Here is a 26302-nt window from a genome sequence, read left to right as displayed (position 1 = left end):
CAGTGATCGGGTCACCATTTTGAAAGGGTGCCTTGAAGAGGACTCACCCCCCACTCATGGGCAAAGACACCCACACACCATGGGCATCATCCCACACATCCCCAAGTGATAACACCCTGCTATAGGGTCACTGATGGCCCAGCCCTTTCCACGACCCCCACCCTTCACCAACCTTCCAGAGGCCCCATCATACCCACCCTACATGCCCACCCCCACCCTTCATAACCCCCTCCACCCGTCTTTCATGGGCATGGCTCCCCAGGCCCTGACCCTTGGCAGTGTCATCCTGGCACTGCTCCTGTTGGCATTGCAATGCCACCTGGGCACCTTGGCAATGCCAGCCTGACAATGCCAAGGTGCCCATGTTCAAGGGGGAGGGCCAGTGGATCACCCTGCCCTGTCCCTGACCACTCAGGGGCCTCTGATGGCTCGGGGGACTTCCGCCTGGTCCATGTTTGTGTGGACCAGTACTGAAACAAGCCAAGCTGGGTACTCCCTGGGGAAGCCATTAGATGCCAGGAGCGCGGGAGAGCATGTCCAAGCAGGTTTAAAACCTACTTAGGTTTCCAGTCACGCACCTTTGCCAGTTGGAAACATATTGCTGTTCCTTCACTGTCAGTGGGTCAAAATCCTGGAACTCCCTCCCTAACAGCACTGTGGGTGTACCTACACAACAGGGACCACAGCGGTGGAGGGGTGGCAGCTGGAAGTGGACTGAAATCCTGCTTGGGAGTGAATCAAAGACTCAGCAGATTTATATTTATGGACGCAATATGAATCTAGGAAACAGCAGCTGGACAGCAGGTCAAGAGAAAAATCAGACAGTCCAGATCTGCCAGTTAGCATCAGAAATGGAGCGGTCGACAGCACAGAAAAGGCCTGTAGGCCCATTTCGTCATTGCTGATCAAATACAACCACCTAAGTATTCTAATCTCATTTTCCAGCAATAGCTATTCATAGCTAAAACTCCTCCACAGGCACAGGCTGCACTGTTGCTTCACAGCGCCAGGGTTCCAGGTTCATTTCCCACTTGGGTCACCGGAGTCTGCACGTTCTCCCCGTGTCTGTGTTTGGATTTCCTCCGGGCGCTCCGGTTTCCTCCCATCAGTCCCGAAAGACGTGCTCGTTAGGTAATTTGGACATTCTGAATTCTCCCTCTGTGTACCCGAACAGGAATGTGGCAACTAGGGGCTTTTCACAGTAACTTCATTGCAGTGTGAATGTAAGCGTACTTATGACAATGAAGATTATTATTATTATTACATCCCGGTAAATCTCCTCTTCACCCTTTCCAGTGCTATCACATTCCTCCTATAATGTCCAGAACTGCACACGGGCGGAATGCATCGGGATACTCATGATTCCTTGAGCCCCACAGGGGAGATTTATGTTTGAAAGTTATCTTGATGGGACTCGCAACGCAAACCTAATGCCCCCCCCCCCCCCCCCCCCCCCCCCCCCCCCCCACCTCCTCCAAACTAGTTCACCTGATGGGGCAGTTAAAATGCCATTGGGGGTCCCATTGGGCGGAAAGATTTCCCATCCGGAAAGATTTCGAAGTGTGGTAGAGAGTGGTAACTGCTGTGAGCTTCCAAGCGCTCATCAGGCCAGCTATGCTATTCAACGTTAATTGGTCCACTTAACGAGGCCTCAAGGGCTTATCGCTGCAAATTAAGGCTCGCCAGCCGATTCAACGGCACAGCGCTCGCCAGCCCCCGATAACAAGGTCGAACAACACTTAAATTGCACTTGCTCAGCAAATCCCAGCCAGCTTGCAACAATGGCACCGAGTAGACCAGCCCCAAGATTGGGGATGCAGATCTGGCCAGGCTCCCAGATGCAGTGGAGGACAGGAGGAATGCCCTGTTCCCCCAGAGGGTCCCGGAGAGTCAGTCAAAGGGCAGTCAGTACTGCCTGGAATGAGGTGGCGGCAGCTGTGAACGCTGGGAGTGTGTCCAGGAGGACTGGCCTCCAGTGCCGGAAAAATGTCAACGACCTACTCCGGGCAGCACGTGTGAGTAGACACCAACGCCCAACCTACCCCCCCCCCCCCCCCGAGATCTTTTCGCCCCCAAATGAGCACTGCCCCCCAACCACCCCCCTCTCTACAACACTCCCAACCCTTCCTTCACAACCCCCCTCCCATCACTGTGAACCACTCGTGTGGCTAATGATGCCCTCTCTGTGCTTCCCGTGAGAAGCTCTCCCACAATCGCCAGGAGAGGGCCCAGACTGGCGGAGGTGTGCCACACATAAGAATCCTCACCTCCTACGAGGAGCAGTCCCTGGAGGTGACTGGGGTGGCTGAGGATAGAGTGGTCCTGCTGGATCCCAGGACCCAATTGATGGAATTGATACACACAATGAACACCCTTGTGCACAACTAGTATAATGCCTGTCACTTTCTTCTGCAATGCGGGCTAACCTCTGAACCCATGGCCCATCTCTCCAGCATCCTCCCACTCCGTGGTACTCACCCACCTTCCGCCAATGAACATGTCCCTGGAGCTGTGTCCCACCCCTGGGTGTTTGACTGTTGCCTCCTGCTGTGTCCAGGCATCACGGTCTGATTGGGATGCTAGGCAATGGCTCTCACATGCTACATGACCCGCCCATCCACGGGAATCCACTTGGGTTGTATGAAAGTGCTCACTTAACCGCGATTGCCAATTCCCTATGAGCAGTAGCCTTCAGTCACATGGCCAAAGGTCTTGGCAGTCGGCGGGGGTTACGGGTGGTTGGTGGGGCAGACGGATAAGGGCAAGGGTCGCCCCAGAACGGATACGCACGGTGTGGGAGTTGGCACACACTGTGGCACCCCCCACCCTCCCATGGTGGCCAATTTCCCCCCCCCCCCCCAAGCACTGGGGTGGCAAGCCCATCATTGCCTGTGAGCAAAGATGGCTACTCACCTCCTCAGCTCCCCACGGAAGCCCTGTTGCCTGGTTCATGTTTTTAAAAAGGAGTACTAATCGACGCCAGCATGACCACTTGCTGGGGAGACCGCTGAATCACGGGAGGCCATGGGATATGGGTTGGCTTCCGTTGATTGTATGGAAATGAGGCTTAAGTGGTGATAATTGGTTTCTCACCACGCTACAATGGGATCCCAATAGCACCCACGGGAGCAGGCCGGTTGCATCGCAACCTGTTTGGCAACTGGCACAGATTTAGTTTTCGGCCTTTCCCACTATTCACCAACCTCATTTCGTTCGAGTGAGAGCGCAATGAAGCCAGGGAATTGACCCCATTATGTTTATTAATTGGGAGTCTGTGGCAGGCACCTCACCTCCCACCCAAATCAGCCGATATAAAAATCAGGAACAGAGTAAGAAATGCAGCCCTCCATTTCACTTTCTCTCTGCACTGCTCCCATTAAGCAGGAAGGGTTGAACACCCTGTGCAACACACCAATGTACAATAATTTGATTTGATTTGATTTATTGTCACATGTACCAAAGTACAGTGTAAAGTATTTTTCTGTGGCCGAGGGAACATATACAGTACGTACATTTTTAAAAAATAAATTTAGAGTACCCAATTATTTTGTTCCAATTAAGGGGCAATTTAACATGGCCAATCCACCTATCCTTTGGGTTGTGTGGGGCAAAACCCACGCAGACACAGGGAGAATGTGCAAACTCCACACAGACAGTGAGCCAGGGCCTGGATTGAACCCGGGTCCTCAGCGCCGTAGGCAACAATGCTAACCACTGTGCCACCGGGCTGCCCTAGTACTTACATAGTAGACAAAAAGTATAATCAACAGAGAACATTGACAAATGGTACATCGACGAACAGTGATTGGTTACAGTGCGGAACAAGGGGCCAAACAAAGCAAATATATGAGCAAGAGCAGCATAGGGCGTTGTGAAGTGTTCTTACAGGGAACAGATCAGTCCGAGTGGGAGTCATCGAGTCTCGTAGCTGTGGGGAAGAAGCTGTTCCTATGTTTGGATGTGCGGGTCGTCAGACTTCTGTACCTACTGCCTGATGGAAGGGTTGGGAAGAAGGTACTGCCTGGGTGGGAGGGATCTCCGATAATGCTGTCTGCCTTCCTGAGGCAGCGGGAGGTGTATCCAGAATCAATGTGGGGGGGTAATGAGAAAGGAAGATTTATATAACAGTTATCATTACCTCAAAGTATCCCAAATGCTTTATAGCCAATGAAATACTTCTGAAGTGTAGTCATTGTTGTAATGTAGAAAATGATTTGGACAAGGGAACTAAATGTATTATCTCCACGTTTGTAGATGATACAAAGTTGGGTGGGAGGGTGAGCTGTGAGGAGGATGCAGAGATGCTTCAGTGGACAGGCACATGCATGGCAGATGCCCTACAATGTGGATAAATGAGGTTATCTGCTTTGGTACCAAACATAGGATGGCAGATTATTTTAAAAGGTGTACATTGTACACTGGAAGAGTTGGATACTCAGCGAGACATTGATGTCCTCTTGCATCAGTCACTGAAAGTAAGCGTGCAGGTACAGCAGGCAGTAAAGACAAATGGTATGCTGGCCTTCAAGTGAGGGTATTTTTGTATAGGAATAGGGATGTTTTACTGCAATTGTATCGAGCATTGATGAGGCCACACCTGGAGTATTATGTGCAGTTTGGGTGTCCTTATCGGAGGAAGGATGTTCTTGCTATGGAGGGAGTGCAGTGAAGGTTTACCAGGCTGATTCTTGGGATGGTGGGTCGGTAAAAGATTACATCCATTGGAGCTTAGAAGAGTGAGAGGGAATCCCATAGAAAACTCTAACAGGATTAGACAGGGCAAATTCAGAAAAACATTCCGGATGGTGGGAGTCCAGAACTAGGGGTCATAATTTGAGAATAAGGGGTAAACCTTTTAGGGCTGAGGTGAGGAGAAATGTCTTCACTCAAGAGAGTGGTAAATCCGTGGAATTCACTACCACAAAAAGTAGTTGAGGGCAAAATGTTGTGCAAGAACATAGCTCTTGGGGCTAAAGGCATATATGGGGGGGGGGGGGGGGGAGGAAGGCTGGATCAGGGTATTGAACCTGTTGGATCAGCCATGATCAGAATGAATGGCGGAGTGGGGTGGGCACAGTAAGGAGTCTTACTCTGGGCAGCACGGTAGCATAGTGGTTAGCACAGTTGCTTCAAAGCTCCAGGATCCAAGGATCAATTTCCGGCTTGGGTCACTGTCTGTGTGGACCTTCTCCCAGTGTCTGTGTGGGTTTCCTCAGGGTGCTCCGGTTTCCTCCCAGTCCAAAGATGTGCAGGGTAGGTGGATTGGACTTGCTAAATTACAGTTAGTGTCCAAAAAGATTGGGTGGGGTTATTGGGATTGGGTGGATGTGTGAACTTGGGTAGGGTGCCCTATCCAAGGGCCAGTGCAGACTTGATGGGCCAATGGCCTCCATCTGCACTGTAAATTCTATAATTCTTAGAACACCAGGTTAATTACTAGCTTTCGGAGCATAGCTCCTTCATCTGGTGTTGTAAGACTTCTTACTGTGTCTATGAAGAATGGTAGGGAAAGTGCACAAATCTATGTTTAGCATAGCCTTTTATTTTAATTAATAGGCAAAATGTAATCCTGGTTTTGATGCCTTTTTTCCAACCGCAGTTTTCTTTAACTTGGCTGGTGGCACAAACACACAAGAATTCCCCCAATATCAGGAAGGCACAGTTGGGCAGTAGTTAACACTGCTGCCTACAGCACTGAGGACACGGGTTCGATTCCAGCCCCGGGTCCGTCTTTGTGGAGTTTGCACATTCACCCCCACAACTCAAAGATGTGCAGGTTAGGTGGATTGGCCACACTAAAATTGCCCCTTAATTGGAAAAATAATGATTGGGTGTAGAAAAGAATTCCTCAATTTTCACAAACGTCAGCCATTTTATTAGCCACTCCCAAACAGATTACCCAAAGCATATTTAACTAAAACACTAATCTTGCTTTTAATGGTCAGGCATTTTGCACATTCTCCCAGTGCCTGTGTGGGTCTCACCCCCATTACCCCAAAGATGTGCAGGTTAGGTGGATTGGCCATGCTAAATTGCCCATTAATTGGAAAAAAAAATTGGGTACTCTAAAATTTAAAAAAACTATATGAATAAGTCAGGCAAACAGCAAAACAAAATAATATATAACCAAAACATACAAAACCAGGACAAAATTGCCCGGGAGAGTGTAATGGTCTCGGACCAGTGATTGAAGTCTAATCAAGTACAAAAAAGACATTAATCGTTTAAAAACAAAAAAGGCAAGATTCACAAAATCAAAGGTACAAAAAAGGAAGAAATCAGAATGACTCTGTTTATTACATTCAGTGTGTAACACACAAAGTATCAAATGTTATTGGCCTTGGCTCAGAAATAATTAACATTTCAGTAATAATAATAAATGTAACATCCAAAAATCCCACTGTCTGAAGTGTATGTCAACAAATCAAAAAATATAAAAATAATGCATGCACGAAAGTTTCTCAAATAACATCACTTTCAATTTCTATTGTAAATGTTTTATTTCACTGACTTTAGAGTATAAACATTTTGAATCTCAGTTTGTCATATATTGGAATTAATATTTTCCACTTTTTATAAATACAAACCAACTCTAACTTTGTGGAAAATAACAACATTACAGAAATAACAACAACATCAGCATATTAAAGTTGTCACAATTCCATTGATATTGCCATTATATTAAAAAAAGTCCAGACGCTTTTAAAAATTGACAATATTTACAATACACAAAAACGATTTTTGCAAGGGTGGCATACAGGATTCTGACTTTGTTCTGTATTAAGGCAGCATGTATGCTGTGTTCGGAGACCTCTTAAATGACTGACGGAGATATGGCTCTTCTTTCTGAACCCTTTCAATGAAAACAGCACAAAAAGTCTGTGGCCATGTCTTTGCATTGAGATGAGCACTTGAAACGCCGTAGCATACAAGGTTGCGGACTAAGTGGTGGAAAATAGGATTAGAATTGATGGGTATTTGATAGCTGGTGCAGACACGATGGGCAGAAGGGCCTCTTTTTGTGCTGTAAAACTCTTGACTATTATGTCGTCTTCAGAAACTGTTTTTTTGTCCGCCTCTGATCACCTCAAACGGTAGTTGAAAGGTATTAAAATAAATACATACTTCTACTTCATTCAACTGTATACACAGTTTAAACAGAATCCAATCCTGCTGGAAACAATCCCAACACATTTTTCTGATACGAAAAAAGACAGGGAATATACAGCCACTGCGTTAAACTCGATGTTACACATATTTTCTTAATTTTACGGAACAGCGAAGCAAAAAGGAAAATTGAAAGCTCTTCTGCTTTCAGGTTGAACATGGAGCAATCTTGTTTAGCTGCATTAATGGACCCAATCTTTGGGATTTTTCAATACCTCTATAATTTCGGCCTCCTTTGTGCCCTTGACAGGATCGTGCATGTATTCCCATCTGCGGGACAAAAACAAACATGGAACAATAAAGTGCAGTCCTATCATTTGGGGGGGGGGGGGGGGAATCCGCTCTTGTAATCATTAATTTTCAGCATGCCAGGGCAGCTAACTGGCAGTAATTAACACTTACAATCTCGTGAAAAGAGTCTGTAGACGTGTACTGGCAACTTCATTGGCGAGTTTACATCGTAACTATAGATAAGTAAAGGGTCTTCACACGGCTTAATGCATCTGAGTGGGAAGTCAGACAGACAGCGAGGTGCTGCTTTCACCAGGAAAATGGTGCACTGCCGATGATAACTTCTTGATTATTGCAAGTTCGCCCTCGCCTGAAGTTGTTGTGGCATTTGAACTTAAATAAACCCTCACAATTAGCCTCACCATTATTTCGACAGCAAATTATGGCCCAATACTGCAAACAAAAAGTGTGACAAATGGTACTGAAAGTACAATTTCTCACTTCATAATAGTGTTTGATCTGGCCTTCATCCTCATCTCTCTCCATAAAAGGCAACTTGCATGCTAAATCAAGGCAGGACACAAATGTAGCGCATTATTGTATCTTTCTGGCTGTGTGACGGGGTCCTCTGGTTTCCTGTCTTCTTTCTCTCATCTCCAGCCTCCATCACCGTGCCTGGGGTTTGCATCACAATTCACTTTCTGCTTGCTCCCAACTGAGAATGATTTCACCGATTGGGAGAACGTATCTGTCATGGCGCCTCCACAACTCGAAAACAGCGGGCGGGAGCTTCCCCGCAGCCTGCCACGTGTTTCGCTGCGGCAGAAGGGGCCCGCCATTTGGCGGCATCTTCTGGCCCCGCCCGTCAATGGGACTTCCTGTTAAATGCACCCCTCATCGCCAGGCAACCCCGCGGTGAGGGGCGTGCCGTTGGCGGAATCTTCCGTGAACGGCCAGAAAATTCCGGCCACTGTCTTATAGTCATTTCTGCACAGCTGGAGAACATAACTTACCCGTTAGTAAGAGCAACTGAGAAGATGTTAATGAGGAGACAGGTCAAAGGAAAGTAGAGGAAAGAAATGGGGAGGGCTATTGCTCGCAGAAGGAAAGCATATTTTCACAAACAAACCCACTTCAACAAATGTCAAAATCATCCTTAGGCTTCGCATATGATGCAGAATAAACCTATGGGATGGAATAAGAGGACGCAGCAGGGAAAAATAGTAAAATTGGTATGCATTTCGTTATAATTCAAAATAATTAATCTTTCAGAATCTTGGAGAGTATACATTGTGGAAATAGGTAACACGGATAAACGAAACCAGCACAGTCTCACTTAATCCATCATCATGGATCTAATCGCTTGGTTTAAATTATGTCACCAGATCTCAGTACAATATCAAAAGGTTAATAGACAAGTCATGGTGAAAATATGAGTTCCTGTGCGGTGACCCCTTACCTTGCTGTCAGTGGGAGAGACATCAGAATGCTTTCTATCCTGGATCCAGGAGTTGCAAGGCCAAACTTTGTGCCTCGGTCATAGACCAGATTGAATTCCACATATCTGAAAGAGAGGCCACAGGGAAGTAAAGAGCTGGTATTGACAGCCAGGAAGGGAATTCAGCCAGTTCAGGTAGCGTCATTGTGATTGAAAACAGAAAATGTCAGACATGCTCAGCGGGTCCACAGCATCTTTGGAGAGAGAAACAGGGCCTGACCTTCAGAAGAAGGGTCACTGACCCAGAAAGTCAACTCTGTTTCTCTCTCTCCACAGATGTTGTCCGGCCTGAGTTTTTCCAGCGTTTCAGGTTTTTATTTCCGATTTCCAGCATCTGCACTATTCTGCTGTTGTGAGATTGAAGCCAAATGCAAAGTTAGCATTACAATATTGCATACACGTGATTGCTCGGTGATGGACAACATACCTAAAACCTACGAGAACATAGCGTAGCTTTAAAAGTGACTCGCTCAAAATAAATCAGCGGCATTTTGGACCACCATGGGCCTTTCTCTACCTTCCTCCTTCTACTACTGGTAGATGAAGCTAAGATTTGAAATGCCCCCATTGTTATAGAATCGCAAGCATGCTACACAAATTTGAACCGTGGAAACTGGCACGAAGAAGCAGCTGCCCAAATGATTGCCCAATAGTGCCACCTACTGGAACTCCTCTGCATTTTTCCAATCAGGATTTAATTCAAAAGGCACAAGGAGAAAGAAACGCTGTAGTCTCGAAGGCGAACGGAAAAAGGTTAGTGGGGTTATTTTCTACTTCAGTAAACATTGGTGTAATCCAACCTGATCATGGTCTACAATTCATTGCTTCTCAAGTGAGGTTGGAAGCAAACTTTCAGCCACCTTATCCATCCTGCCGTCCACCTTATTTAAAAGTTTGATGTCCTCTGGGCCATACCCGTAACCCAACAACCCCCCCTTAACCTTACTTTTTTATTAGGACACTACGGGCAATTTAGCATGGCCAATCCACCTAACCCGCACATCTTTGGACTGTGGGAGGAAACCGGAGCACCCGGAGGAAACCCACGCACACAGGGGGAGGACGTGCAGACTCCACACAGACAGTGACCCAGCCGGGAATCGAACCTGGGACCCTGGAGCTGTGAAGCATTTATGCTAACCACCATGCTACCCTGCTGCCCCTAACCAATATTAACCAAGGATAACTCCCTTGCTCCTCTTCAAAATAGTGCCGAGGAATCTTTTACACCCGCCATTGAAGGAGCAACCGGGAATTCGGTTTCAATGTCCCGACAGATAGTCGGCACCTCCATCAGTGTGACATCCCCTCCAGTACCACGTATTGAAGCAAACAGGTTCAATAAAACAAAGGAAATTTAGAGAGATCATTGTCTGTAGGTGCTGTTGATCGTTTGTACAGAATTAACCCCAATCACCATCAGCTTCCAGAACTGTGCACTACTTTTCCCTGGAGCAGAGCACCTAAAGTGCTTTGCCAATCATCGAACAGCCAGTTGGGTACTCCAGCATTCTCTCTCTCTTCACCCCCCCCCCCCCCCCCCCCCCCCCCCCCCCCCCAACAATGATCACCGGTTTGTTGGTGATTTGTGTTTTACACAGCCATCTGGATTCATTTTTTCCTGCCATTCCTTCTCTTCCTACGGTCTTGCCAAAGTGCTTTGGCCCTCAAAATCCATTCGAAAAACCCTACAAAAGAAAAACTAAACTACCCAAATCAATGTGTGCCACCACAGACAACCACTCACCGTTATGTGCTCACACCCCTTTATATTTGCCCTGACAGCTGGGTTATGAAATGTCCCCTATTAGGGCAGCTTGCTGTGGAGGCAACTATTAATAATTACTCATGTAAATTACATCTGGTCAGTTCAGTGCACGATTGGTTAGTTTTGCATCTACACATGAAGAACTAGCCTAAACCAAGCTTGATGCAGAAAAGTCTAAACAAAATTGTTTAAAGGGCATAAGTTACATTCCTTATTACATATGATGTGTTTCAGTTTCCTTCCTCAGCCAATAAGGCTGGTCACAACAGTTCAACTGAAGGGCTACCGATGGGACTTAATGACTTGCAAATAGAAATGTAAAGGATGGTGTGACAACTCCCTACATTCTGGGAAACAGCAGATATCATCAGTACCTAGAAAACTTTGGAAACCTCTTGCAAACAGCAACATTTTTTTGTTTCAACTGTAAAAGATATTTATTCAGAAGAAAAAAATCTGTATTACTGGTAATGCCTCAACCATCATTCAAATCAGGCCACATACAAACCCAATTGTAATACATTTTGAGCCAGTCATTACCCATATGTTATGCTTCAGGATTCTACACCCACTTTTCCAAGATAGTTTTGAAAGGCTATTATAATGTTAGGAGTAATGTGCATTCCCATAAGTTTCTGAAATAACGATAGGTGGTACAAAGTGAAATGTTGTTTCTCACAGTACGTTATTTCACCTGGAATATTCTGAAAGAGATCACATGCTAATATGTGAGAAAACATCTGCGAGGGGGCTTTTTGAGCATTGATACCAAGGTGGTGGTCTGGGTTTCAGAAACAGGGCTGCACAGGGAGGCAGGCAGAAACGGGCTGTGGGAAAGTTGTAATGAGATGACCGCAAGACTGAGGGGCTCTGACTCCGTTGCTGGACAGGATTATTCTGCCTATGTTAAGGAAGATGACCCAAAAAGGAAGTGTTGTACGTACGTTCATGAGGGCATTTGCAGCAAAGACAAATCTCCAACAATCCGGTGGAAAAAATACAAAGCAGAGAGACGAAGGATAACTGGAGACTGGAAATGGCGACAGCAAGGAAAGAGGGACAACTCAGAATAAAATCTGATGTCATTCTTCTTTAGTTTGATTTGGGATTACGAATAACAGTTCCATCTTATGCACACTTACTGGAAAATAACTCAAGTCATTACTGATGTGAAGAAAGAAAATCGCTCTTCGTTTGTTGATGCCCAACAGTGTCTACATTTCAAAGGTATTTCAAAGGCTGAAAATAGGTTTTTGTGACGTCAGGAAAGGTATTATACGGTTGCAAACTTTTCTTTCATTCAACGGTTTGCCGAGCTGTGCCGGTCGCTCACGCCCAGATTACTCACGGCATCACCACACCACACCACACTCCTGCCCCCTTTCCTGACTAAAAATGTCAAAAGGTTGTAGCATCCTCAGAACATCCCAAACATTTTCAATGCCAATTAATTTATTTTTGCAGTGTAGACATTGATGTTTTGCAGGGAATCACGGCAACCAATTTGCGAGGGCCCCAAAGTTGGCAAATTAAAAAATGAAGAGTTTATTCGCTTTGATGGCAAATATTGGTAAAGGCACAAAGAAAACTTGCCTTACCTCAAATAATACTATGGAATCTGGATCAACCACCTGTAACCACAGTTTAATATCTCATCCATGTTAAAAGATGGCACCTACGACGATGAAGTATTCCCTCAGCACTGCACTAAAATGTTGTCCTGTTTTTCTCTTGGTGGTGCCCTCATTATATGGTAGTGCCTGGATAGAATAAGCAAGAGGCACATCGGGCAGTGACCGAATGATCGTCACAGTCACTGGCAGTGCCACGTTCAGTATGGTTAGATAATTGTGCATGATGCAAAATGTCCACTCTTGTAAATCATAGCTCATGCACGACATCTCTTGGGTTACTCCAGACAAGTAAGCCTCTTCTTTGAGAAGGATGGAGGTGGATCCCCAGCTGGGGATCTGACCCTTGGTTATAAGCACACTGGGATCCTAGTTCCACAATGGGGGGTGTCAGCATTGTGCAATTAACAGGGCCTTTGGCTGCCTGTAGCAAACATTTTGAACCCTTTCTGAAGCCTGGAGGTTGAAATGGCGGTGGACAGGAGGGGGTGATCGAGCAGACTTGAATTTAGATGTGAAATTTAACCTCAAAATGAGTTTCCTGGCACAGAAACGGCATCGGGTGGAATTCTCTCTGCAGTTCCTGATGAGTTTGTTTTCCTAAGAGAGATGTGTGGGGTGCTGGGGAGAGTGAGAAGCATGTCATCGATTAATTCTCCTAGAGTTTGGCAACTTTAGATATGCAACTAAAAATTCTCCAGAAAACAATCGTCCAATGAACTTAAAAACACATATTTACAACACTTTCATTGCATAACGCACTAGTTGCCATGACACTGGTTCTCTGCAGCAGTGGAAGTTACTGTCTTTGGACAATTTTAATAGATTTTATCCTTCACCCCTGTGGGTGGCAACCCCATCCTCAAGTTACCACAAAGTGAACAAACGACCAGCTTCTGCCATAGGTGATTTTTTTTTTTTAAAAAGAAAAGATTTCATTTAACCTACCTGCCTCTCCGAAGTTGCTGCCATGCCTTTTCTTCAGGCGTATAGGGGTCATGCAGGTGCTTCTTCACAATGGGTATATAGCAAGGAACCACCGCCTTGGCACAGCTGTGTACAAATCCGAACAGGCCTTCTGCCGAGGGAGAATCCAAGTCATCAAAGAATATGCCACCCACTCCTCTCCGCTCTCCGCGATGTTTGATTGTAAAATAATCATCACACCTTTATTTGGGACAATGGGAGGAGGGAAGCCAAACTGTTAATACAGGCATTAATATATCTTTCTGAATTTCCGTTCACAAAAATGTCACACATCAGGCCAGGGTGTACAGCCCGATCGTTGTTTTTACTCCTGGGGTATTGAGGAACAGCAGTAAAATTAAAAATAATATTTGATATTTATTCTCAATTATTGCAGGACAATTTGAACACCGTAAAGACCATTTCTTCAGCTACAACGCAAACTTTAATGAAATCTATTCTTGCACAGGTCCCACAGTGACTGTTCTTCAAATACTGCTCCCGAAGGAAAGCACCATGGAACGGATATAAACATAATACGGCTTCTTGTGCAAATTGTGGTTACAAAAGTATTTGACAGCATAGAAACAGGGCTTACAACCCAACAGGAGTGTGCTTGACATGAGCCTCCTCTTCCATTACTTCATCTCCCTCTATTCCTTGCTCCTTCATGTACTTAACCAACATCCTCTTCAATGCTATCGCCTCAAACACACCAAGTGGTAGCATATCCCAGATAAAGAGGTTCCTTGACCAGCTTATATTTGTGGCATTAAAGCTAGTGTCCCCACATTATTTTTGCACAACCATAGATCCAGTTGTACCAAAACCCATACTACAGTACAACTGTAAATCAAGTCTCCGCAGACACAGTTCCTTTTTTAAAAAAAAAATGCCAACCTGTACGCTTCTGTCTATTCTAGTGCAGGGGCACCTGCAGTCCAGCACGATACATTTCCAATGCTGACTGACCAGATAGACCTTCCTCCATTGCTGCTCTTCCGTTGCCTCCCAAAGGCAAAAGGTACAGGGAGATTCCCAATGTGAAACCTTTTGCCCTCTCTCCAAAATGTCTTGGGGCAAACAGATCAAGTCAATAGCAGATCGTACAAAGGCAGATATTGTGATAGTTGAGAGGGGAAGAGGCAAGTCATTCTTACGGTGGGCTCTTAAATTGGTTTCTGCCATCACCAGAACACCTGGGTGTCTGGTACTAAAGAAACAAGGCAGCAAAAATGGAAGTTACAGAAAAATAGTGCACTGGATGTTATTTTTTTCTTTATTTGCAGTGAATTGCCCAAAACTCGTTAGGTATTTTCTGCAGCCATCAGCGACAATGGTAGAATTTGGAGAGGACGCAGTAGGGAGCAGGGACCTGGCATCATGAAACTCTGCCAATCTTTCCAGTCGGGTGGGCACAATCAAAAAATCCCAGCTTTGGAGTCCACGCTTCGCAAACAAACAACGAGGTGCACGAAAACCATCTAACTGGTTTGTCACCAGTTATTGTGAGTGAAGCAATCAGGTTTAAACAGAGTGATCCACCCACGGCAAAATGACAAGTAATTGATAAAAATGCCAGGAATTGCCTTTTGTGTGCCCCTGATAAGAGCCCCTCAGTCCAAAGACATTGTGATCTGACTTCACATACAAGATTCAGGCATAATCTTACAAGTCACAAAAAATGTGTTCAGTCATTCAAGCTGACTATTATTACTGTGACTGGGTTGCAAAACTCCACATCGCACATTCCTCAGTTTGCAAATGTAGCATTGAATTTTAAACAGACTTAAAGACAGCAGCTTTTCAGGAAACAAGGTAGAGGTATTGATAATACACTACCGAGTGTAATTAAATTACAAATATGACAGCAACTTCTAGTAACTACGGGTGGGATTTACTGACCATCATGCAACGTGTTTTCCAGAAATACCAGTCCCGTCGTTGTCAACGGGATTTCCGTTTGGTGGGATTTACTGTCTGTTCACGCCGGCGGACAATTCCAGTCCCACACCAGGTTTCCCGGCGACGAAGGATATTCCCGTTGACAACACCCCTCGTCGCTGGGAAACCTGGTGTGGGACTGGAATTGCCCGCCGGCGTGAACAGGCAGTAAATCCCACCCCACATATCCTCAAAGTGAAATACAAGCAAAATACTGCAGGTGCTGGAAATCTTGAAATAAAGACAGAAAACGCGGGATAAACTCAGCATGTCCGGCAGATTCAATGTTTTATTAGAACAGTACAGCACAGAACAGGCCCTTTGGCCCTCGATGTTGTGCCGAGCAATGATCACCCTACTCAAGCCCACGTATCCACCCTATACCAGTAACCCAACAACCCCCATTAACCTTATTTTTTAGGACACTAAGGGCAATTTAGCCTGGCCAATCCACCTAACCCGCACATCTTTGGACTGTGGGAGGAAATCGGAGCACCCGGAGGAAACCCACGCACACACGGGGACTCCGCACAGACAATGACCCAGCCGGGAATCGAACCTGGGACCCTGGAGCTGTGAAGCATTGATGCTAACCACCATGCTACCGTGCTGCCCTGATCCCATTTGACCCTTCAAGGGATCAAAAACTCATTCTTGTTCTCCACAGATGCTGCCAGACCTGCTGCGTCTGTCCAGCATGTTCTGTTGCTGTCCTCAGTGGGATGAGAATATCAAGTTGCTGTGCTTCCAGAAGCCTTGCTGTCTCGATGACTCTGCGCTGCAACGCACGGGCGACCAGAGCAGGCTGGGGCTTGACCATTCCGGTGGAAGTACATTTTTAAATGTGTGACGAGACACACTGGATTGAAGGCACCCATCTTTCTCTGATACATTTAACGGGGAAAATATCTTTGAACCATAAAACGACCACGTCAAAAAAGTTTAAATGTTTGTCCAAAAGATCAAAAAATCTGTAAATCAAGTGTTCACAAATAAAACCCACAAGGTACTTGTATTTGAACCGAATGACTCTGCCACTCCTCCTCATGCCACCACAACTGATTGCTAATTTATTGATCTTTGCCTTTCTGCTTTTTTCTCCGCCCTACCCTCAACCCCGATAAAGATAGCCAACTGGTCCGTATGCCTATTGAAAGAATTTTTGCTTCATGCTGTCACTTATCTTCAAGGTGGAATCTCACAGTCTCTCGATTATGCTACTCTATCCTGCACAAGGCCAGAGCTGAACAGCAAGTTTTGATTAATTTTGCACAGAAACACACCAATACTTCTTGCCAGCTCTGCACGTAGACACAGAGTGAATTTCAAAACGACCAAACAAGGCTACCTTATCGTTTCGGAAAAAAGACGCAACATCTTCCACGTGTCTCACCATTTTTTGAAAGCTGGATAATAACTTTGATCATGCTTGTCGCAGGCCTCCTTGAGGGTCTTGTGAAAATGTATAGCATCGTCCTTATTCAGGTAGGTAGGGGTAAGGTCCGTTCCTCCACCAAACCACCATGATTTGTGACCTATTAAATAAGAATGCATAAGTTTAAACTGTAGCTGGACAGAAAGAATATTTACATTATTATTCATTCTGTGAGAGCGAACCTTTGACTTTGTACCAGCAATTTCACCAGAGGCATCAGCTGAATGGCTCAAGCCTCTATAGTCTGCCCCAGCAGGTAGACTAGAGATAGAGCACTAAATAGTAAAAGAGTGACCGCCGGTGGGGCAGTTCATTCAGGACAGAGTGCGGACTAGCTCCGCGGCATTCCCACCTCAAAAGAGTTTCAAGAGTTGAGTTTGAGCCAACTCCTGACTGTCTTGGGTGAGGGAAGATTGGCTAACAATACTGTTGGCTAGGAATACTGTAGTGAGAGCCAGCAGGAATAGCTGAGTCTGAATGGTTGAGGTGGCAGCCCTACCACCCTCATTACAGCCCACTTGGGAGCAGGTATGGCAAAAAATAAAAGGGCAAGGCAATGTGAAACCATCTCAACTCCTCTTGCTTAGTAAAGTGACTCCGGAATCTCATGCACGAGACTAGAGTTAGAATCTGCTCCAGGAAAGAACACAACAGACAGACTTTATATATAATTGCAAAGTTTAAAAAATAAACAAATAAAATTGGAACTTTATGTATTCCTGTAACTTGTTAGTTGTCTGGAGATATTTTAAACTGAATTGAATTATACGTCTCTCTTGGAGACAAACTAAGTTTAAAAACAATGTCCATAAAAAGCTTAGAGCGACAAAATTAGCTTTTTTGAGGGCGAGGCGGCGGTAGTTGATTTAATTCCAAGGATATGAATGATGCATTGGTAGGTTTGTCTGACCCTCAATGCATGATCCTAAATATTTTAGCGTTAAACCACACCTTTCCCTATTCCCACACATGGAATGTGTAATCTTGCTCTTTACCTTTTGACCTTTGCACACTTGGGGACCACCGGGCAGAGGCACCTCATTCAAAGGTACTGAGCGCCGGGATGGGCTGCCCTTTGAGAGCCATCCCCCAGGCCTTTTCCTTCAACCCTCTTCCCATCCCCCTCACCGGCAACCTTACCCCGCCCTCAGTTACCTTCCTCCAGGAATCCCTGTGAAGACCTCACTCCTGCTGACACTGCTGGTAGGGGAGAGCTGGCGACCACTAGCTGGCAGCTCTCGAGGGCGGGGCTGCTGCCTGACTGGGCAAAGTCCTGCAATGTCCTGTGGGGGCATCAGCGGCAGAGTTCTCACTACCAATTAAAGGATTTGAATGCCTCAACTCCTGGAGAGCAGATGCTCCCGTTTTGGGTGGTAGACATCAGGTCCCCGTCGCTCATTAAATTCACATCATGCTTTTGCCCCAGTTTGCTGCCTTGAAAGCAACCCATGCGTACAATATTTCTAGAAACCGTTTTGCTGCATTCTTACATAAAAGAGTAATTTACTGTTTATTGAACATATAGGACATGTGAAGTGGGCACTTACCATCTGCTTCTTCAATTTCAAAGTATCTGTAGTTGAAATGGATGGTTGGAATGTGAGGATTCTTGGGATGGATGACTGAACTCACTCCCATCGCACAAAATGGCAGCTTCCCTGCATCCCAAAACAACACACCATGCGGTGAAGAGACAGAGCTATGTTTACAGTACCAATTAAATGCTTGCTTCCATATCCTGCAGAGTTCGAACCTTCAAGGTACTTCTTGAACTATATTTGGTAAACTGGGGCTGCAGAACTCAGCTTTCTTACACCGCAGCCAAAATCTTACAACGGCACAAGTTCAAATTTACGTCTGTGGAGTTGTTTGAAATTTGGAACTGTGGCAGGTTATTGGACCCTCCGGTCTTGCAAGAGAGAACAAGCCAGTGACAGAGGAATCCCTCCACATGACCCACGTGATCATGGCCAGAAAATAAACTGCAGAATTTTGCGATGAACAGAATCGAATAGCACCCTTCGAGGTGCTTGATTTCTGCTTTGGAACCAATAGCATTGAATCATTCCTATTACAACCTCAAAGCTGGCAACAGGGGGACTGAGGACATGCCAGTTTTCGGATATTGCCAATTTTTAACGGGGTCAAGCCGGGTTAGGTGGAGTGAAGGGTCGCTTGGAAAGTGGGAGAGCAGCATGTGTAGTCTGGTGCCACATTGCACCAATACAGCGCTTAGCTGAATTGTCCAGCTGTGTTAAAATTAATGCATGAAACATTCTAAAAGTGTCTGGTTTTTAGACAGTTTGTGAACAGGCGGATTTTAGACACTATTTGTATCGTGCTGCAATTGAAATGGGAGCTGCTGATGAGCTCAGTGCCCCAACCTGAAAGGACATAAATCTACCCAAGAGCAAAAGGAGGGAGGGAAAGAAAGGAGGGAAGGGAAGAACGAGGGAAGGGGAGAGCGAGAGGGAAAGAGATAAAGTAATAAAGAAACAGAGGAGGTGAAGGTGGCAACATCAAGAGGACAGGATTCACCCAAGTCATAACCCACGTGAAATGGCTAAATGTCTCAGGTGAAAAGAATTTTGAAATTATTAGGAGTAATATTGACTTAAGGTTTTGTGTAAAACTGGAAATATTGGTTCAATAGTGCGGACTTCCTACTTTCCTGATTGAAAGGGATGTGAATGAAGAGTGCATGATTCCATTGATGTATTAAATTCCAACTGATGAGAGCTTGGAAAAATGGTGAATAGTTGCGCTAAAGCACCTTTTGTCTTTTAAATTTAAATTCCGAGATTCCTTTGTCTAATTTTATCTGGTACTCCACTGGGCTATAGAACATTGGTTTAACAACTTAAAACGCCAGGATCCAGCTCACAGTCACTGGAGTCTTATAATGAAAGTTTAAATAGAGACAATATACAAGCCCATTAGCAATGGAGTTTAAACCCCAAGAATGGAGAGACTCCTGTCCATGGGCAAGTGGAGCCCACGGTCAAGGAAACAATGAACTGGAGGGGACAACACTCTTGAGAATAGGACTTCGGGAACACATCATGCTGGTTTTTATAGCCACAATCAAAAATGCATTTCTCCATTAAGATGGTCAACATCAAAGGGAAAAAGTACGAGCAAGTTTGAATGCACGAGAAAGAAAGAGAATTTTAAATAACATATGGCAACGGCAAATGCAGGGACTTCTGATGCCCAGCAGATTTTCAGTCGGTGATTACTCCCTTACCGTCTTTCGATTTCAATGACTTTCCTCTGCTCCTCATCTGTTTAGTAGCTTCCTCCGAAAGGTTGCCAAACACAACAGAAACATTGACCCCGGCTTTCTCAAATACTTTGCCATCCTGAAGTACGCAGCTTATGCCACCACCACCTGCAATGAATAAAAAAATGTGTAAAACTCAAACAAAAGTCAATCACTGCCAGGCCAGGTTTTTCAATAAAGTACAAAATACACGCACAGGAGCTCTCAGCCAAGCATACCTTGAATCGACGTATGCAAAGAGACTCCAATTTAGATTTTCTTGAAATGAACTGCGAGAAGAGGTGCTGACCTGCTTTTCCTATAACCCCTCCGCTGCAATTATGATAGCAAGCTGTTGTCAATCGTTTTACATAGGATTTACAGGGCAGAAGGCCATTCGGCCCATCGAATCTGCACCGGCTCTTGGAAAGAGCATCCCACCCAAGGTCAACACCTCCACCCTATCCCCATAACCCAGTAACCCCACCCAACACTAAGGGCAATTTTGGACACTAAGGGCAATTTAGCATGGCCAATCCACCTAACCTGCACATCTTTGGACTGTGGGAGGAAACCGGAGCACCCGGAGGAAACCCACGCACACACGGGGAGGATGTGCAGACTCCACACAGAGAGTGACCCAAGCCGGAATCGAACCTGGGACCCTGGAGCTGTGAAGCGATTGTGCTATCCACAATACTACTGTGCTGCCCCAAGTACTGTGTGCAGTTCTGGATTCCATTTTATAGGAGTGTTGTGATAGCACTGGAAAGGGAGCAACGGTGATTTACCAGAATGTTGTCTGGGCTGGAGAGTTTTAGTTATGAAGAGAGATTGGATAGACTGGCGTTGTTTTCTTTGAAACAGAGGAGACTTAAGATGTCTAAAATTATGAGGAGCAAAATTTTAGGGAGAAACTTTTCCCCTTGGTGGGGGGGGGGGGGGGGGAAGAGGGTATCAATGACCAGGAGGCATAGATTTAAGGTAAGGGGCAGGAGGTTTATTTTCATAGAATTTACAGTGCAGAAGGAGGCCATTCGGCCCATCGAGTCTGCACCGGCTCCTGGAAAGAGCACCCTACCCAAGGTTAACACCTCCACCCTATCCCCATAACTCAGTAACCCCACCCAACACTAAAGGCCATTTTGGACACTAAGGGCAATTTATCATGTCCAATCCACCTAATTTGCACATCTTTGGACTGTGGGAGGAGACCGGAGCACCCGGAGGAAACCCACGCACACACGGGGAGGATGTGCAGACTCCGCACAGACAGTGACCCAGCCGGGAATCGAACCTGGGACCCTGGAGCTGTGAAGCGATTGTGCTATCCACAATGCTACCGTGCTGCCCCACGTTTAGAGGGGATGTGAGCAAAATCCTTTTCACCCAGAGGGTGGAGGAAGTCTGGAACTCACTGCCTGAAAGGGTGGTAGAGGCAGACCCTCATAACATTTAAGAAGTATTTAGATGTGTATTTGCGATGCCAGGGCGTACAAGGGCCCAGTCCTGTAAAATGGGATGAGAATAAATAGGTGGTTGTTTTTGACCGGCGCTGATGTGATGGGCTGAAGGACATTTTCTGTGCAGGAGACCTCTACGACTATGATTTGATGCAAAAATAATTGAACATACTCCAAATAGCCACAGTAATCAAGGTTTATTTACTGCCCTGAAAAGTCGAGCATGCATTTGTCAATATGTTTCACTCACATAACCAGGACAGCATCACTGACAGCTGGTATTGCGCCACAACTTCCTCGATTGTGTTCAATAAAACATGAGCATTTGCACGTAGACATACACGCATTGAGAAATGTTTACCTTCTTTGCGGTGCCATCGGTCGACTTTGATTGACTGACCACCGTCCACCTCAGCCAAGGCTTTGCAAACATCAGCCTGAACATCCATGACCAGCAATTCCATCTTAGTCCTCATGTCATCCTTGTTCTCCAGCAGCTTGTTGATGTCGGTCACCGGATCCGACATGAAGTGTTTGCATTTTTGCAAGATTTCGTTCGGCTCTCGCTGGTCCCGCTCGGCCGGCACGCTTTTCGCAGCCAGCACAGCCCGGCTGCGGTTGAGCCCGAAGCCGGCCACGGTAACCCCAACCAGCGCGGCGCTGCCGAGCAGGAACGGCTTGTAGAAGCCGCCGGTGAACCGTCTGGCGCCCGAGAAGGGACGACGAGCGGCGGCTCCTCCAGCGTTGCTCAGAGCCAAGCGGCTTCCGCAGCGACTGAGCGCCGAGAGTGCAACAAGCTGGGACATTGCTACAGTCCGGCACTCGCTGACACAACGTTCCAATCCCGGGGACACTGTCAATGGTCCCCGAGCTCGCGGCCCAGCTTCCTAATGTTACACTGCAGGAGGGCGGCGCCAGACCACGGCGCTACGTTCAGGCTCGGGGAGCAGACGGGATGTCTGCTGGGATTTGTAGTTTGATTGAGAAAGTCTTTTTCAAAACTCCTGCATTTGCACGACCAAAGCGAATGCTGGAATCTGAAACAAAAACAGGAAATGCTGGACCATTACTGCAGGTCTGACAGCATCTGGGGAGAGAGAAGGGAGCCAACGTTTGGAGTCTGTGTGACTCTTTGAGTCCCCATTTACATTAGCAGCATTTCCTCCAAATAATAATCTTTGTTAGTGTCACAAGTAGGCTTACATTAACACTGCGATGAAGTTACTATGAAAATCCCCTAGTTGCCACACTCCGGCGCCTGTTTGGGTACACAGGGAGAATTCAGAATGTCCAACTCGCCTAACAAGCCCGTCTTTCGGGACTTGTAGGAGGAAACCGTAGCACCCGGAGGAAACCCACGCAGACACAGGGAGAACGTGCAGATTCCGTACAGACAGTGACCCAAGCCAGGAATCTAACCCGGGTCCCTGGCTCTGTGAAGCAAGAGTACTACCCACTGTGCTGCCATGCTGCCCATGATAAAAGTCCCACATGCACTGTGATCCCGTGGTGTGCTGGAAGACACACACACACCTGACAAAGTGACCACAGCCTCACCTCCCCCATGGGGTAACTCCTGGTTGACTGCAAACAAAATCCTTGGATTCCCTCCCTGACAGCAGTGTGCGTGTACCTGTCCCATGTGAACTGCAGCGGTTCAAGGCAGCCCGCCACCAACTTCTCAAGGGCAATTAGGGATAGGTAATAAATGCTGGCCCAGCCAGTGAGCCAATAAAGAGCAAATCGCCAAAAACAAACTGATAATTGACAGGAATGAAGCCCCAGTTTTCAATTTTCCACAGGTCTCTGGGCAACTCCCAACCTCTCGAAGATGGGCCTGGGAAAATGTGGTCACTTGCTACACAAAAAGTGGATGAAGAATAGTTCAAATTGTGGCAGGTGTTCCACGTCAGAGAGATCCTTTCCTGGTGGCATCACAACCATTGAGTGGATTAGGGATGGACTATTCAGGAGCAACGTTAGGAAGAACTTCTTCACTCAAAGGGTTGTAGAGGTTTGGAGCTCTCTCCCACAAACAGCAGTTGAAGCTAGAACAGTTGTTAATTTAAAATCTAAAATAGATAACTTTTTGTTGAGCAAAGATATTAAGAGATACAGGCCAAAGGCAGGTATATGGAGTACGGCCACAAATCAGCCATGATCTCATTAAATGGTGGGACAGGATCAAGGGGCTGAATTGCCTACTCCTGTTCCTATGTTCTCCTCTGCATCAAACTATAACCGCTTAATCAGCTCTATGAATAAAAAACGAACTTAACACATGTTAAAGTGTCTCACCGCCAATAAAGTACTTTTTAAGCCTATTTACTATTGCAATGAAGTGGAAGGAGGCAATGAATTTACAACACAAAGATATATGAACAGAAATTTGTTTTTATTTGTCCATGGGGTGGGCATTATTGCCCACTGCTGCGGACATTTAAGAGTCAACCACATTGCTCTGTGGATCTGGAGGCATATGTAGGCCAGACCAGGTAACCCAGATGGGTTTTTGCAACAATCAACAATGGTTTTGTAGTCACCTTCAGACTTGTAATTCCAGATTTGTACTGAATTCAAATTTTACCATCTGAAGTGGCAGGATTTGAACCTGGGTCCCCAGAACATAACTCTGGGTCTCTCGATTACTAGTCTAGCGATAATACCACTACGCCACTGACTCCTCCAATTTGTTTTTGTGTAGATGGGCAGGTTACCAGAAATCGCACTGTATTAGTGACATGGGATATTTTACATTCAACTGGGAAAGTAAGGGGGTTTAGCTTCCATTTCATTCCGCATGTTCATAAAAACATCTCAGGCCGCTTACTTCTCTAGATATTTTCATTGGGAACCATCAGCATGACATCAATGGTCTCAATTTCTTGCTTCAATCACTCAGCATAACTATTTGCCTCTGGTGAATTCATTTCCTTCAGGTCCAACCCTAACATTGTCATGACCATGCTTACAAGGCAGCACTGTTGTAATTCGGTGAGCAGCCTCTAAGTTGCAGAAACTGAAAGCCTTCTACTCAACACCTCCTTTATATCTCCTGCTCCACGGCCCCACCAATATCAAGCCATTGATTCACAGATCAGCACTGACCTAATCTCTTCTGACGATGTCCTCCAATCTGGTAGAACCCAATCTTACGTTGCCCATTCAACCTCCTTTCCAAAACCATAAACAGGACTGTCCAGGTTAGCTCAACTGTTTCAGTCTGTTCTTGTTGCACAAAACGTATTTCTTCCATTCTCAAATCTAATTTTTCTCCCCTTGTCCAGTCTCTTCTGACCGACACCTGTGACTCTTCCAGTGTCCTCTACTGCATTAACAGTTCCCGATTTCCTGGCCTTAACTGCTCCCCCTTCACAATGGATGGCTACTTTCTCTACACCGCCAATCCAACAAAGATGGCCCTGTGGGTGCTGTACTGCTTCCTTGAACAGAGGCGCGACCAATCCCATAATCACCACCCTTTGTCTGGCATAATTTGCTGTGTGGGGGAGGGGGGGGTGCAATTTACCGTGTGCAGGAGGGGACGCCACGGTGGCACAATGGTTAGCACTGCTGCCTCACAGCACCAGGGACCGGGGTTCGACGCCGACCTTGGGTGACTGTGTGAAGTTTGCACGTTCTCCCCGTGTCTGCGTGTGATTACTCCGGATGCTCCGGTTCCTTCTCACAGTCCAAAGATATGCAGGTTAGGGTGGTGTCCCATGATAAAAGCTTGTGGTTATGGGGATAGGCCAGGGGAGTAGGCCGAGGTAGAGTGCTCTTTCAGAGGGTTGGTGCAGGCCTAATGGGCCGAATGGCCTTCTTCTGCACTCTCGAAATTCTATGGATTTGCTATGTAGAGGATGGGGGCCAAATGTTCTGTGTGGGGATGGGGGTTCACAAGTTGGTGTGTGAGGGAAGGGCGTGCAATTCGCTGTGTGGGGGAGGGGGTGCAATTCGCTGTGTGGGGGAGGGACTGCAATTTACTGTGTGGGGGAGGGGGTGCAATTTGCTGTGTGGGGGAGGGGGTGCAATTCACTGTGTGGGGGAGGTGGTGCAATTTGCTGTGTGGAGGAGGGGGTGCAATTCACTGTGTGGGGGAGGGGGTGCAATTCGCTGTGTGGGGGAGGGACTGCAATTTACTGTGTGGGGGAGGGGGTGTAATTTGCTGTGTGGGGGAGGGGGTGCAATTCACTGTGTGGGGGAGGAGGTGCAATTTGCTGTGTGGAGGAGGGGGTGAAATTTGCTGTGTGGGGGAGGGGGTGCAATTTGCTGTGTGGGGGAGGGGGTGTAATTCGCTGTTTGGGGTGCAATTTGCTGTGTGGGGCGCAATTTGCTGTGTGGGAGAGAGGGAGGATTGTAAAGGTGAAGGATGTTCTAGAAAGAGGGAATGGAAGGGCTTGGATTAAAATAGTCACCTCAGGATGAAGGATTTTTAAAATCTCTGATAGAGTTGGATTCCCCATGCATTGCCTTAAAACCATTTGGTATGAATTTAAATCCTGCAAGAGGATTGTCTGAAATGAGCTTTGTCAGCATTAAAGCGAAACCAAATCAAAGACATGTCAATATTGAAGCATTGTTCAGCATGCCTCTTTGCAGTTCAAATTATTCCGGCAAATCTCTGTGAAAGTTCAGTTAAAATATTGCAGCATTAGTGAAGTTTTGAGTTGCCAATGTCATTGTCAACTTCGTGCACCAGGGTCTATTTATTTTTTATTTGAAAAATACTTTTATTCAAAGTTTCGACATTTTTACAATACACAACCACCCCGAACCCCACCTCTTGACAGCAACCAGGTCTCCAAAATGAAAAATAAACAAGCCTGTCTCTTCTGGAACCCCTCATCTGCCCCTTTGAGAGCAAATTTCACCTCCAAATACAGGAACTCCATTAGATCCCCAGCCACACTGAGGCACTGGGGGGTGAGGGTGGG

At 46.2% G+C, this 26302-nt stretch overlaps 1 protein-coding gene across 1 annotated transcript; it reads right to left on the bottom strand.

Annotated features, from left to right (window-relative positions):
- Positions 1 to 6271: 6271 nt before the first annotated feature.
- Positions 6272 to 22296, bottom strand: cpox (coproporphyrinogen oxidase). The gene is made up of 7 exons (XM_038801674.1): positions 21727 to 22296; positions 19888 to 20031; positions 18188 to 18298; positions 16599 to 16740; positions 13244 to 13462; positions 8858 to 8962; positions 6272 to 7437 (listed from the first exon to the last, which is right to left on the bottom strand). The coding sequence occupies exons 1-7, from the start codon at positions 22169 to 22171 to the stop codon at positions 7350 to 7352; spliced, it is 1254 nt and encodes a 417-aa protein (XP_038657602.1). The 5' UTR covers positions 22172 to 22296; the 3' UTR covers positions 6272 to 7349.
- Between the last annotated feature and the right edge of the window lie 4006 nt (positions 22297 to 26302).

The sequence above is a fragment of the Scyliorhinus canicula genome, chromosome 7 (genome assembly GCF_902713615.1).
Source record: "Scyliorhinus canicula chromosome 7, sScyCan1.1, whole genome shotgun sequence".
Lineage (NCBI taxonomy): Eukaryota > Metazoa > Chordata > Chondrichthyes > Carcharhiniformes > Scyliorhinidae > Scyliorhinus > Scyliorhinus canicula.
The sequence above is the reverse complement of the archived record's forward strand: the minus strand, read 5'-3'. Positions and strand labels throughout refer to the sequence as shown.

Coding starts and splice junctions, on each gene's coding strand:
- cpox (XM_038801674.1), bottom strand. CDS start 22,171: ATGTCCCAGCTTGTTGCACTCTCGGCGCTCAGTCGCTGCGGAAGCCGC. Junction 20,032..21,726: donor CCGATGGCACCGCAAAGAAG/GTAAACATTTCT, acceptor TATTCATTGCAG/GTGGTGGTGGCATAAGCTGC. Junction 7,438..8,857: donor TCTCTCCCACTGACAGCAAG/GTAAGGGGTCAC, acceptor TTTGTCCCGCAG/ATGGGAATACATGCACGATC.